The 13,927-nt window shown below is 55.3% G+C and overlaps 1 protein-coding gene across 1 annotated transcript in view; it reads left to right on the plus strand.

The window, feature by feature from the left end:
- The first annotated feature begins 597 nt into the window (after window positions 1–597).
- dnah1 (dynein, axonemal, heavy chain 1) overlaps window positions 598–13,927 on the plus strand; it is a 32,761-nt gene continuing 19,431 nt past the window's right edge. The window contains exons 1-38 of the mRNA XM_019881375.1: window positions 598–816; window positions 915–987; window positions 1,860–2,028; window positions 2,163–2,298; window positions 2,404–2,536; window positions 2,608–2,748; window positions 2,839–3,094; window positions 3,332–3,489; window positions 3,598–3,809; window positions 3,877–4,175; window positions 5,231–5,381; window positions 5,490–5,683; window positions 5,767–5,992; window positions 6,072–6,191; window positions 6,275–6,357; window positions 6,692–6,833; window positions 7,059–7,214; window positions 7,316–7,514; window positions 7,634–7,887; window positions 8,016–8,228; window positions 8,319–8,483; window positions 8,565–8,686; window positions 8,837–8,942; window positions 9,023–9,202; window positions 9,296–9,436; window positions 9,534–9,697; window positions 9,781–9,894; window positions 10,027–10,215; window positions 10,948–11,053; window positions 11,229–11,492; window positions 11,601–11,687; window positions 11,769–11,955; window positions 12,032–12,123; window positions 12,217–12,371; window positions 12,440–12,617; window positions 13,128–13,322; window positions 13,406–13,525; window positions 13,707–13,865. Of these exons, the coding sequence (XP_019736934.1) occupies window positions 640–816; window positions 915–987; window positions 1,860–2,028; window positions 2,163–2,298; window positions 2,404–2,536; window positions 2,608–2,748; window positions 2,839–3,094; window positions 3,332–3,489; window positions 3,598–3,809; window positions 3,877–4,175; window positions 5,231–5,381; window positions 5,490–5,683; window positions 5,767–5,992; window positions 6,072–6,191; window positions 6,275–6,357; window positions 6,692–6,833; window positions 7,059–7,214; window positions 7,316–7,514; window positions 7,634–7,887; window positions 8,016–8,228; window positions 8,319–8,483; window positions 8,565–8,686; window positions 8,837–8,942; window positions 9,023–9,202; window positions 9,296–9,436; window positions 9,534–9,697; window positions 9,781–9,894; window positions 10,027–10,215; window positions 10,948–11,053; window positions 11,229–11,492; window positions 11,601–11,687; window positions 11,769–11,955; window positions 12,032–12,123; window positions 12,217–12,371; window positions 12,440–12,617; window positions 13,128–13,322; window positions 13,406–13,525; window positions 13,707–13,865 (6,216 nt within the window). The 5' untranslated portion in view covers window positions 598–639. The remainder of the gene's footprint in view (window positions 817–914; window positions 988–1,859; window positions 2,029–2,162; window positions 2,299–2,403; window positions 2,537–2,607; window positions 2,749–2,838; window positions 3,095–3,331; window positions 3,490–3,597; window positions 3,810–3,876; window positions 4,176–5,230; window positions 5,382–5,489; window positions 5,684–5,766; window positions 5,993–6,071; window positions 6,192–6,274; window positions 6,358–6,691; window positions 6,834–7,058; window positions 7,215–7,315; window positions 7,515–7,633; window positions 7,888–8,015; window positions 8,229–8,318; window positions 8,484–8,564; window positions 8,687–8,836; window positions 8,943–9,022; window positions 9,203–9,295; window positions 9,437–9,533; window positions 9,698–9,780; window positions 9,895–10,026; window positions 10,216–10,947; window positions 11,054–11,228; window positions 11,493–11,600; window positions 11,688–11,768; window positions 11,956–12,031; window positions 12,124–12,216; window positions 12,372–12,439; window positions 12,618–13,127; window positions 13,323–13,405; window positions 13,526–13,706; window positions 13,866–13,927) is intronic.

Below are 13,927 nucleotides of genomic sequence, written 5' to 3' on the forward strand. Positions count from 1 at the left end.
GGAAACAACCCAACCCTCACACAGACGCTACTCACAAAAAGTGGGCGACTTTGGGCTTTTGAGTGACATTGTTCTTCAACCTGTGCCGGTGAACTTCATTTGACCTCTGAACCGCCGAATGCGCATCGCGGCCATGCGCTGGCCTTGGTTTACGGTACTCGAAAGTAGAAGCCGAAGAGCACAGCTCACCACCGGGCTCTGGTGGCCTTTGCCACCGGGAGTGCAGAAACTGCCACCCATCCAACAGGGCTTCACCCAAAGGAGGGGAGCAGGGAAGACCCCCGTCAGAAATCTCTGCACCCACTCAGTCCAACCCATTTTGGCATTTTCTTTGCTTTTCTTGCCCCCCCCCCTCCTCCCCCCATGTATCGGCTCAAGCCACTGTAAAGAAACAAATCACGGAGGTCATACTGTGACTACCAGGACAGGACGTGCGCAATCAACAGTTGAGAGAAAGTCAAACAAAGTTTACCCGTAAAGGTCCAAGCGCATTTTCGGTTGGTCGGCAGATGTCACCCGAAATCCCAAACGTTGCGTCGAAGCGTGATCACCTGAGGCGGCGCTCCCCTCGTCAGCGGAGACCTCTTCCGTCCTGACGCCTTCCTGTTGGCTGTGTGCTTCTTGTTTGTCAAGCTTGAGATGGAGGGTAAACATTTGCCCGGCTTCGGAACGTTCGGGCCCCATTCGTCCCCGGCGACTCCGAAGGACAGGCCGTCCGCTCAAGGTCACAGACACACGCTCCCCCCGGTCCGAAAAGGACCCGCCACGAAACAGAAGGGCCTCTACTCGGATGTGTTCACCGCCCTCAGATTTAAGGTAAAGCCACGCGCGAAATCTCAGCCCGCGAGCGTCGCTTTCTTTGGATGTTCGGGCGCTGTGTGTGTGTTCATCGCCAAACTCTGTTGACTGATCAGACTTGCACGGAGGAAGCGGACGGCCAGGAGCGGGTATCCACCCTTGACTTCAGCGATGATGATGGTTCATCAGGTAAGGAGGTCGGGGCCATGCGATTCAAAACCAAGGCCGGGGGTCACGCCGGACCATCGTCGCGTCGCACGCCGGGCATTGGAATTCGGTCTCGGCGAACTTTCTGTCCATCGACACCTACCGCAATGAGAAGCTGAGATTCATCCGGGAGTCCCGCGGGCCAGGGGGTCAGCTTTGCCTCCAATCACCGGACTGGGACGGTACAGGGTCAAAAGTCCACCGGAGCAGGCCGGGATGGGCGGCGTTTTCACCAGACGGGACGCTGTGGGGATTTTTTTCCTGCGCCGCCCTCCAACTAACAATGTGTATTTTTCACATCATCGCGAGGCCCATTAAGGTTTTTTTTTCCGCCGAACAATGTTAATTAACTGTTGTGCAGAAGGAAACAAAGTTGTTTGAGAACTGCAGCTCACTTCATTACACGGCGCTTGGTGACCGTTTTTTTTTTTTTTATCTTGCACTCATCAGATAGTCCCATCTGTTGAAAAAAAAAACCAAACCTCAAACTAAAAAAGTCAAGTAAAACAAAGCATTTTTGAAAAAGTAAAAACTCACCAACCTGCTCTAAAAGCTAATTGCAACTGAGTGAATAAAAAAAAAGCCAAAATAGAAAAAAAAAACCAGAAGAAAAAAATCGTACTGTTCTGAAAAGTGTCTAGTTCTTCGAACCCAGAGGGCCCGCAATTCAAGGCGCGTCTTTTCAAAGTCTGTGAATTTGCTGCGTCGTGTAAAAAACGGGTGCAAATGCAACGCAATATGACTGAAAAGTGTGGAACTCCGTGTCGTCGTCGTGGTGGAGAAAATCTCACTCTCTGCCGACACGGCAGGGCTTCCGATCATGTGCTGCGCTTGTCTCTCTTTGGTCTCCACAGACTCCAAGTCTCCGTTTGCCAAATACAAGTTTGACGACAAGGAGTATTATGGCCCCTTTTCCAAGCAACTCCTCACGTCTTACTTCAACTGCGGCGCAGACACGCCCAAGGTCCAGATGCCCTACAAAACCGTTCCTGGCAAGAGCCCTCGCGATTTAACCAAGGAGAGGTAGGGACAGAGAACGCGCAAGTCCTCTTCCTCTCCGACTGTGAGAAATATTGGAGAGCACAGGCCGGACATTTGGTGCGGTTGGCGGGGACAGGTTTGTGATCCGTTGAGAAAATCACGCGTCTTCTCCCAAGGTGTCGAAGAGAATACCTGAAGATTGATTTTGAGAAGCTGCTGGCGTACAAAAACATCGACTCCAATCTCCTGATGCCACGCCCATTGGACGGTAACGACGAGCGTCTTATCGTGTCGTCCTACCTTCCCCTCGAGGTGAGCCCGCCCGCCCCGCCACCGCGACGCGGCGGGGCTCTCGGCGCCGCCTTCTTCTCCTTGCCGTATTTTTCGCTGCCTTCCCTTGTGACGTTTTCCTCGCAGATATTTGACAATGTGGAGTTTGACTGCCGTACTGCGGAAGACTGGCTGGTCCTGGGGAAAAGCGAAGGATCGCCTTGCAGAAAACCAATCCCGGCAAAAGCATTGCTGCCGACGGACGACGCGGTAGCGTCGGGTAAGATGCCTGCGAAATGAAAACAAAAAAAAAATTGGTAGTGTCTCAACAGCCGACACGTCCGTCGTCAGAAAACGGCCAAGCTCCCCCATCGTCGGAGTACAGCTGGCATTTAGTGGGAGTGCTCGACTACAGCAGGGAGAAATGTCAGTACCTGGTGGAAAAGGTTTTCCCAAACAGCAAGCTGAAAGAAGGAGAAAGGAATCGCCCCGGTAACGTCGCCGAGAGCGCCGCGCCCGGCCCGGCCACGACCTTTGCCCCATAAAGAGCCGCTCACGTGTTTCCCTCTCGCCGTCGTTCAGATGTCAAGTGCCTCCAAACGGGCAACAGGCACTGGATTCCCCGCATCAGGCTGCTGTTCAGCGCTGAGGACCCCCGCGTCTTTGTGCGGCGCATCCAGTTTGCCATGCGCCTGCGAGCCAACTCCGAGGCCCTCATCCTCTACAACCTGACGGTGGACTGCATGCCCATCTGGGACGAGACGCCGTCCATCGATCCGCACTGCCTGCGCCGTATCCAAAGACGAGCGCTGGCGGGCTCCGGCCTCAAACTGGACATGTAAGTCATCGCTGGGCCTTTCTCTGCGCGCCTTTCACATCTTTTTTACCGAGAGAGAATATGATATGATACGATACGATGGCCGGCACGACCGCTGCCAAAACGCAGCCGAGCGATGGGCTGATTTCCATCGCGGAAGCGCCCGCGTCCGCCCGCACGACGAGCAGGCGGAGGGAAGGCGTCGGGCATGCCTCCGCGCGGGAAAGCGGCCCAACGGGCTCCGTTCTTGTCCCGCAGCGTGAAAACGTGTGTGGAGGGGCTGGCCAAGGAGGTGAAGCTGGAATACGACCGCACGATGAATCGCTTCATCTTGGATAAGAGCGTGGTGAGCCACCCGCAGGAGTTTGCGCACATCGCGCTGCCGCACGAGGAACCCCGGCGCGTGCCAATCAAAGGTAGAGGAGGCGGAGTTCCTCGCCTTCACGCGGAGGCGCGCTGACACCCCCCCTCCGAGCGGCACCGCGGCCAACGCCTGTTTTTTTTTTTTTTTCCCACCCGCGCAGGCTGCGTGACGGTGCCCGCCTTCGACTACAAGAAGAACCAGGCGGCGTTCTTCACCAAGTCCATGCTGACGGAACCCAAAGTCATCTGCACCTTGTCGGAAATCCGCTCCGAGTGCAACAAGCTGGCCAATATGAGACTCTTCAACGTCTCCTTAACCAAACCTCTGCGACTGGACGAGTTTGAGGCCAACCAGACCCAAATGCAAACTCAGGTAAGACCCGGCGTCACCGCGCGCGAGAGCCGAGCTCTTGTCGAGTGTGTCGCCGCCGTCGTTTCAGATCAGCTTGTTTCTGCGGGAGGCCTGGATGCTCACCGTCACTTACAGTCTGCGTCACAACCTGGAAACCGTCGGCAAAGGCGCGTACAACATGAACGAGACTGACTGGGGGATGCACAAGGTTTCCAAGCTGAACAAACTGCTGGCCGTGGTGCACTACAACCTGCAGGACACTCTGCGCAACCTCGTGGAGGACTCGCTGCTCGGCCTGAGCAAGCTGATTCTGGACGCGTGCTGCAGCGCGCTAACGTGCCCCGATGACCTGGTGTGGGGGGACGACTACATCGGCAGCCCCTACAAGTAAGGGAGGGCGCGCCTTCTCCTCGTGCTCGCCGCGTGGCAGTTGGAAACGACCGCTCTCGCCATCGTGCTTTGCACTGCGCAACCACTGAAAAAGAAAAACAACCCCCCACCCCCCAAAAAAGTGGTGGGGGTGTGGGGGGAGCCTGTTCGTTTTCTACCGCTGACTCATCATGTCACGGAAGACTTTTCAAACGTAGTGGTGTCGTGGAGGGACGGGCGACAGTGCTCCCGGAAAAGGACAATGCAGCTCCTAAGCAGATGCGCGGCCATTTTAAAATCGGGCCAAATTACGGGCGTGCGCGCAAAACATGTGCCCTTCATTCATTGGATTTTTGACAAGATATTTTTTAATGCGCGTAGGTCCGAACCCAACAACCAAGGGTGTGGAGCAAACAACCACATACTGTCAACCCCTCTCCAAGTACGAATGATTCTCTTGCATAAAAATCACCATTCAAGGACAGTACAAAGCCGGTGGACAAGAAGCTGACCTCAAGTGCCCGCTATCGCCCTCACTCCAAATTTAGGCATAGCGTTTGTCCCGCATATCATCCCAAATACGCAAGACACCATTATGCTTACTGACGTTGAAGCATCGGGCCGCACGCCGGTCGACGGAACTCGGGTTCCCGGAGAGCCGTCTCCTGCCTGTTTTTCGATCACTCTCTCCTCCCGACACACCCGATGTGAACGAAGATCAGCTCATCGGCAAGGCCTGTCAGTGGCTCGAAACGATCATGAACAATTGAATCCGGTGTGTTGGAGTCGGGACGGATTGAAAAAGGGGCAGGAGACGGCTCTCCAGGAACCCGAGTTCCCCGCCTCAGGGTGCAGAGGTGGTGGCTTCCGTTCCTGGCCTTCCTGCGTGGCTTTTTTTCAGGTTCCCCCCCGCATTCCAAAAACATGCACGGTACGTTGACGGAACACCAGATGGCGCGGAAGGGTCTTTGCGGCGTTCATCGAGCCCGAGCGTATCTTGACGCGTGGAAGTTCCGAGTGTTCCGGGGTTCCTCTTTGGCTTGCTGTTGGATGTGCCTTTGTTTGTCGCGCAGGCCAAAGAACAAGCCTCTGTTCCTGGTGGATTTAGTCCTGAATGAGACGGGCGTCCATTACAGTACACCTCTGGAGAATTTTGAGGCCTCCATTTTCAACCTATTCAACGAGGGCATTCTGGTCACGCACAATATACCGATGCTCGATAAGGTAAAGCCCAATATCCTCGAAGTGCCAGTCAAGCGGGAAGTAAAATGTTCTTCTTCGTATTGAGCGAGTTGTCCGTCTTGACGTGAGTCTCTCCCGCGCGTCACACAGTTTTTAATGAAGAGGCTGCTATTCGGCGACGACCCCGTGCTGGAGTCGGTCCACCTTTGCGAACCCAAAGTCTCCCGCTTGAGAGAGAAGATCTGCACGGCTCTCAAGAAAGCGGTCATTCCCCTCAAGGCTTACGCCGCAGAATACGCCAAGTACATCGAGCTGTACAGCTTAAATATAGAGGACCATTTCACGTAATTTGCCTTTTCCCGCCCGAGACTCAAACGGCAGCCCCGCGGCGCCAGTCCTCGGTCCAAGACCTTCGCTGTCTTCGCAGATCCGGCAGCGACGACGAGAAGACTTCCAAGGCCGTGAAGATGGAAGTGGAACAGCATCTCAAAGACAAGGAGGCGCTCCAAAGCTCTCTGCCATCCTCCATCGTTATCGGCGCGTTTATCGTACATGTCGAGGCGGTACGGCAGACTCTCATCAACAAGAAAAAGGATTTGGCCATCGCGACTTTGGAGCACCACGCCGACAAGCTCAGAAGGCGGGTGGAAGATGTAAGTCGGTCGCCTCGAATCGTCTGACTCGTCTTTGACGGAACTGCAACGGCCTTCTCGGAAACGTGTGCCTGTCCAGGAATGCGATGAGTTCAACACCATCGGTCACGCGCTAAGCGACCGTCCCAACTCCATCGAGGACCTGACGGAGAAGAGAGACTGGATGAAACAAATCCCGGACCAGCTCAAGAGTTGCAAGGTACCCCCCGAACCCCATGGCTTGGCTCTCCGTGTCCCTTGAAGTGCACTTGATCAGAATCTTTCTTTTGCCGCCTCCCTCAGGAACGCGTTGCAAAAATTCTATCCGAGTATGAACTCTTTGAAGAATTTTACTACTCTTTATCAAATGAGGATTTTGTGAAAAAGTAAGTGTGCCTTTTTTTTTTTTTTAAATCGTGCATCCTGGCCGCAACATAGGGCAAACCATGCACAATTTAATGATAATTAAAAATATTAATTATCATTAATTAATGAAAAATATTAAAAATATAAAAATATTTAAAAAAAATGTTTTGCGCATGTGTACCTCAGTCAGAGGTTCTGGATTTGATGACATTTTTGTTTTTCTGTCGGTGGAGGAGCATTTATTTGTTCCGCCCTGTCGCCGTACGCGACTGTTTGGAATGAATGACTGATGCTTTTCTGGCGGGCTTATGGCAAGTCGGGTCCGGTGATGAGTGCGGGAATGTATTTTCCCAGGTGGCGTGCTATCGAGTGGCCGCAAAAGATCGTCAGACAGATCGAAGAGGTGACCGCCCATCTTGTGGAAGAAGAGGAGCGCTTCCAGAAGATCCAGATCGCCGACCAGGACATCTTTGAGCAACGCATCGAAGCCGCCGAGGTCCGCTCGGCCATGCCGATTCTTTTGCGAGCCGACGGAGCCGCCCTTTCGTCTCATCCTAGCTTCCTTCCGATTTTGTCTTTCCTCCTCTCTTTCAACGGACGGCTCGATCTCAAAGTGTTTGTAGCCCAGCCGGATCTGGGTCTGTCGCAACGCTTCCGCTCGAGCGAACTTCTGAGACTAATTGCTCCGATGAAGTTCAAGCCGCCGCCCGTGTTTTCCCAGATGCTGGTTGGGAAGTTCACCGGTTACGCGGATGTCGACCACGCCACCGAGATAGCCAACGAGGTGAGGCGGGCGAGTAAGGAGCTGAAAGAGTGCCAGGGTTTGGCGCAAACCTACAACACCAGAGAGCGCTTGTTTGGTACTCCCGTCACAAACGTGAGTCCGGGAACACGCGTCGCGCCCAAACGAACCGGCGAGTCGGCGTACTAGGTCGTAGCGTGACGACGTCTTGTCTGACTTGGCTCTGCTCGCATCAGTATGACCGTCTGCACAAAATGGCCAAGCAGTTCCAGCCGTTCTTTGACCTCTGGACCACCACCTACGATTGGACCCACCGGCACGAGAGCTGGCTCAATGATCCGCTGACCTCCATTGACCCCGAGCTGCTTGAACGCAATGTGACGGGTGCCCTGGACACCATGAATAAATGTATCAAACAGTTCAAGGACAACCCCGGTGAGTCAACTCGGCGAGTAACGGATGGTTGCCGCCGACTCGATTGGATGACGCCGCCGATGCTGATTGCTTGCTTGCTTGTTCCTAAGCTGTCTAGTCTTTACCCCCCGTTGCACTAGACTGCCGAACGGTGGCATCTTTAATCCGCGCCAGGATCGAGGAGTTCCGTCCTTACGTTCCTCTGGTGCAGGGTCTGAGGAACCCGGGGATGCGAATGCACCACTGGGAGGCCCTTTCGGAAACCATTCAGATCAAAGTGGTGCCCAAAGCCAAACTGACCTTGTCCCGCTGTTTGGAACTGGGGCTGCAGAACCACATGGACGCCATCGCGCAGGTGGCCGAGACCGCCGGCAAAGAGTACACCATTGAGCAGGTAAGCGAGCGGGAGCTTGTGGCGTTTGGGAGGGACGTGCGCACGCGGCGACCCGTTGGGACCCGTTGAGACCCGTTGAGACCCGGCCCCCGACGCCGATACACTGCCCGTCTGTCACCCTCGTCCAGGCCCTACACAAAATGAAAGCGGAGTGGTCGGCCATTCTCTTTGACCTGATGCCGTACAAGGAAACGGGCACCTGCATCCTGAAGAGTCCCGACGAAGCCCTGCAGCTGCTGGATGACCATATCGTCATGACGCAAAGCATGTCCTTCTCCCCCTACAAGAAGGCCTTTGAAGCCGAAATCAACAAGTGGGAGAGCAAACTCAGAACGACCCAAGTAAGCGCCAAAGGGTGGCGGGGGGGCGGCCAGCCGGCTCGGAGGCTCACGGGCTCATCTTGTGCTCCCGCCCTCCGGCGGCGCTCGCAGGACGTGCTGGAGGAGTGGCTCTTATGTCAGGGTTCTTGGCTCTACCTGGAGCCCATCTTCAGCTCCGACGATATCAATGAACAGCTGCCCGTGGAGGGGATGCGATACCAACAAATGGAGGAAATTTGGAAGAGAATCATGAAAGGTGCCTCCGATAACCCAAAGGTCAGTCCCACCACCGCAAATGGCGGCCACGCGATCACCGGGAGCCGAAAATAGTACTGGTCTCTTCTCGCTGGTGCCCAGATCATCGAATTCTGCCCGGGGCCTCACCTGCTCGACAAACTGAAAAAGTGCAACGTCCTTTTAGAACAGGTGCAAAAGGGCCTGAGCGAATACTTGGAGATCAAACGAAACGCCTTCCCCAGGTAAGCCCTCTCCAAAACGAGAACCGACGAAAGCCCCAAACGTCGGAGGCAAGACTCGAGGCTTCCTCGAGTTATTTGCACCTTGGCCGCTCATCGAATTGATCCGTTTCTGCGCACATGACATTGGCTTAATCTTTGTTTTTTTTGCAGGTTCTACTTTCTGTCGGACGACGAGCTTCTGGAAATTCTGTCTCAGACCAAAGACGCCACCGCCGTCCAGCCGCACCTGCGCAAATGCTTTGAGAACATCGCACGGGTGGGTGTTTTCCGAGCGCTCTTTCAAATCTGACGGGATGCCCGCCAACTCCTTTGCCGCGCTTTCCTCTCGCTCCTCAGCTGAAATTCCAGCCGGACCTGCTGATCACACACATGTACTCCGGAGAAGGCGAGGAGGTCCGGCTGGCCGTGACCGTCATGCCCACTGGCAATGTGGAGGACTGGCTGAGAGAGGTGGAGAAATCCATGACGGCGACGGTCAGGGACTACATTGATCGATCGCTCCGCGTTTATCCCGAGGTGAGCCACTTGCACTTCAAAGCTCGCAAATCGAGTCTTCTTGCTCAAGCGTGTGCGGGGGATTCCCCCCCAAATTGTTTTGGTGCATTTCAGAAACCCCGCGAAGAGTGGGTTTTATCGTGGCCCGGGCAAGTGGTGATCGCTGGCTGTCAGGTCTACTGGACTGCGGAAGTGTCGGAGGCTTTGGAGCAGGGGGACTTGGCCGACCGTCTTTTTCCTCAGCTGCAGAAACAGGTGCGCAAGAAAAAAAAACAAACCTGTACAGCGCCGTACCGTGAATGTGGAGCGCGTGCTTCCGTTTCTTGTTGTTTTTTTTTTTTTTTTGGCACAGCTGGGTAACCTGGTCCACCTGGTGAGGTGCGGCGTATCGAAAATGCAACGAGCCGTGCTCTCCGCCCTCATCGTCATCGAGGTGCACGCGAAAGACGTGGCGGCCAAACTGGTGGAGCTGGCGGTGTCCAGCGTCAACGACTTCGAGTGGATTAGTCAACTCAGGTTCTTGGGCTTGTCTCACTCCTTCCGCGCGAGTCCGCCGCCCCCGCACTCTGTCGTGATATTCACCCGAGTAAACTTTGTAGATACTACTGGGCCAGAGAGGACCTGTACATCCGAGCGGTGAATGCCGAGTTTTTGTATGGGTACGAGTACCTGGGAAACTCCGGACGCCTGGTCATCACGCCGCTCACAGACAAGTAGGCTTTTCTACCGAGGACCCTGACCCACCGAGCGCACGTCTCACAAAGGCCGCGCCTCCTCGGAGACGCCCGGCCAATCGGGACAAATGCCGTTTTAACCTCTCAGATGCATTTTTCCGCCTCCCTCAGATGCTACCTGACCCTGACGGGCGCCCTTCACCTCAAGTTCGGAGGAGCTCCCGCCGGTCCGGCGGGCACGGGAAAAACAGAAACCACCAAAGATCTGGGAAAGGCTCTCGCCATCCAGACGGTGGTTTTCAACTGCTCCGACCAGCTGGATTTTATGGCAATGGGCAAGTTCCTCAAAGGCTTGGCCAGGTAAGTCTCGGCGCCTCCCCGTTTGACTCCAACGGGAAACCGGCGTGGCAAACGCCATATTTCAAGCGGCAAACCGCGGGCTGTATTTTGGTGACCGGCACAGATCCGGCGTGGCGCGTGGCACGTCTTTGCGCCAAGGTTCGTCCTCATCCCCACTCTTGGTCATTGCTCGGACGAGCGCATGTCCGCAAGAGGGCAGACTCGCGTCTCGACATGGCGGAAGCACATCTGCGCCGTGAAGCGGGCCCTCGGAGACCGCCGCCGACTCGCCATTGCCGGTGTGCCTCCCCCGCTTCCGGCCGTGCCGCCTGGAGAACCGGTTTCAAGAACGCAAGGCAATGATTCTGAATGAAAGACATCTGACATCGTAGCTCGGGAGTTGTGCGCCACGATCCAATTCAGTAAAATCCCTGCCGGATCGGCCGTGTGGAGATGCGGTCCGAGTCGGGACAAGAATCGACCGACTTTCTGCCAGCAAGCTGTCACTCCGGTGCGCGCGGGTCGGTGTGCTTTGCATGAAAATGGAGCCGCCGCATCCCTTCGTAGAGCAGTTGCTTGGTCTTCTTGCCCAGACTGAAGGGGGAAAGCCTCGCTTTGAAGACGCTCCCGAACTCTTCCCTACCCGCCTGGCGGTCGAAAGCCGTTGAGGGGAAAGAAATGTCATCCGCGCCGTATGTTGCACATTGCGCACATTTGACAAGAAAGCTGACTTGACTCGACTCGACTTTGCAGCTCCGGCGCCTGGGCTTGCTTTGACGAGTTTAATCGGATCGATGTGGAGGTGCTGTCCGTGGTGGCTCAGCAGATCACCACCATACAAAAGGCGCAACAGCAAAGGGTGAGCTCTTTCCTTCCAATGTCACTCGAGTCGATGATGTCCCGGAATCCGTTTCTCAAGTAGCGCTCGACTCTCTGGGAGGCGACGCCCAAGCTCCGCTTGCACGTTGACTTACTTTGCTGGCATTTTCCATCGCGCGTCATCCACAGACGATGTGGCCGTTTTGCGTTTGCAGGCGGAACGCTTTATTTTCGAGGGCTCGGAAATCCCGCTGGTCCCCTCCTGCGCCGTGTTCATCACTATGAATCCCGGCTACGCCGGCCGCACGGAGTTGCCCGACAACCTGAAGGCCCTGTTTCGGCCGGTGGCCATGATGGTCCCCAACTTTGCCATGATAGCCGAGATCTCGCTCTACTCGTTTGGCTTCAGCGACGCCAAAGTCCTCTCCCAGAAAATCACCAGCACGTTCACACTCTCCTCGGAACAACTCAGCTCTCAGGTGAGATTGTCTTGGTCGCCTAACTTCTTGCCTTTTTTTTGGGGGGGGGGCTAATTTAAGGACCCTCAAAAAGGAAAAGTGCAACAAGTTGGTCCACCCTGTGTTCAGGATCACTACGATTTCGGAATGAGATCTGTGAAGTCCGTGATCTCGGCTGCCGGAAATCTGAAGCGAGAGAACCCCAACATGAACGAGGTTAGCCGCTTTTGTTTGAGTCGCCGCCCCGGCGGGTGTCGAGTTCCCAACCCCTCGCTAACCGATGCCGCCGACTCGCAGGAGCTGATCTGCCTACGGGCCATCCGAGACGTCAACGTGCCCAAGTTTTTACGAGACGACCTGAAGCTCTTCAACGGCATCGTGTCCGACCTTTTCCCGAAGACAAAGCAGGAGCCCATCGACTACGGCACGCTGGAGGAATCCATGCGCCACATCTGTACCAAGATGAACCTCAAGGACGTGGACGGTGAGCTGAGCCGGGGCGGTTTCGACGCCGTCGTCTGACCCCGCGGCGTCTCGACGGTTGCCGTCTGCGATTGCAGAATACATCGGGAAGTGCATTCAACTGTACGAGACCACCGTGGTCCGACACGGCCTGATGTTAGTGGGACCCTCGGGATCGGGTAAAACCAAGGTGAGTCCCGGCGCGTGCGCGCGCGCGCCGCTTTCTGTGCGCCGTTTTCCGCAGTGGCGCCGCGAAGCCTCGTCGCTCCGTCTGGCCTTTTAGTGTTACGAAGTTCTGGGGGCGGCGATAACGGCTCTCAAGGGCCAGCCCTCTGTCAGCGGGGATCTGTACGAGGCCGTTCAGACGTACGTGCTCAACCCCAAGTCCATCACCATGGGTCAGCTTTACGGGGAGTACGACTTGCTGACGCACGAGTGGTGAGCGCCGCCCGCCCGCAAATGTCAAAAGGCGGACGAGCCGTGACGCCCGGCGCCGACCCTCGCAGGACGGACGGCATCCTTTCTTCGTTGATCCGGATGGGGACGTCGGTCATGGACAACGATAAAAAGTGGTACATGTTCGACGGTCCGGTCGACGCCGTCTGGATCGAGAACATGAACACCGTGCTGGACGACAACAAAAAGCTTTGCCTGAGCTCCGGCGAAATCATCAAGCTTACCGAGGTATCATGAAGCGCTTCTTGAGTTGACGCCGATCATTTTATCCCACGCCTTCTTTCTCACCTGGAATTGGGCTCTTCCCTTTGCATCTTCCTGCCGCTTTCTTTTTAGCTTCCCGATTTCAATTTGCCGCCCCCGTTCTCCGTTCTCCTTTTTCGACCGACCTGATCGTCCTTCCTTTCTTCCTCATTACTTTTATCTGACGGAGCTTCTTTTTTTGTTTGCTTCCAAAATACAAAAGGAGTCTGCCGCGGCCTCTCCTACCAGTGCACGTGAGCGAGCCCCCCCCCACACCCCCCCCCAAAAAAAATAAACCCAAAACAAAACACATGTACACTTCCCCACCATCGACCCGCTGTGAGGTCGCATGGTCACTTCAGTAAAAGTAGTGCTTTCGGTCAAGTTGGAGGCGAGTGAGTTTTGCTTTGGGTCAAAGAGGACAAGCGGCATTTTCAAAGAAAAAATTTAGGAATGGGCTCGAGACGACCGAGTGACTGGCGGGACTCTTTTCAGTGCATGACCATGATGTTTGAGGTGCAAGACTTGGCGGTTGCGTCGCCGGCCACGGTGTCTCGCTGCGGCATGATCTACCTGGAGCCCAGTATTTTGGGCCTCGTCCCCTTCACGGAGTGTTGGCTCCGGCAAGTCCCCAAAGTCATGAAAGCGTTCACGGAGGAGCTCACTTCCTTGTTTGAGCGCTTCCTCCAGGTGAGAGCGAGACGGAACGCGGCGACCAGCTGCTCCGAGGCGCCCGCAGTTTGCCGCCATCTTTCCTCTCCATGTCTTCGTAGGACTCTGTCAATTTTGTTCGCGACTCGGTCAAGGAGGTCATCACGTCGCTGGACAGCAATCTGACCTGTAGCCTCCTCAAACTGATGGACTGCTTCTTCAGGCCGTTTAACTTTAGTGAGGTTGGTCAATCGCCCGGGCTAGTTTCCATGAATATTCATTTTTCTTTTTGTTTTTCAAGAGACGACGTTCTGGGCACGTCGCCATGGATTGCGCTGTTTCTTGACTTTCTCCGCGATTCATTTGACCTATTAGCGCTGCATCCTACCTGAGCCCAACCACAAATGCTCGCTTGCCTTGTAGGAAGACAAGCCGCCGCCTCGAAATAAACTGGAGCGTGTGAAGGAGCTGATTGAGCCGTGGTTCATTTTCTCGCTGGTATGGAGTGTCGGCGCCACGGGAGACGGACCCAGCAACCAGCGCTTTAGCGCCTGGCTCAAAAACAAGATGTCAGCCGAAAAGGTTTTTGTCCCTCCCCCCACTGAGCCAGTGTCAAAATGAGCCTGAATTCGTACCCCCCCCCC

The sequence above is a fragment of the Hippocampus comes genome, unplaced genomic scaffold (assembly GCF_001891065.2).
Source record: "Hippocampus comes isolate QL1 unplaced genomic scaffold, H_comes_QL1_v1.1 scaffold68, whole genome shotgun sequence".
Taxonomy (NCBI): Eukaryota; Metazoa; Chordata; class Actinopteri; order Syngnathiformes; family Syngnathidae; genus Hippocampus; species Hippocampus comes.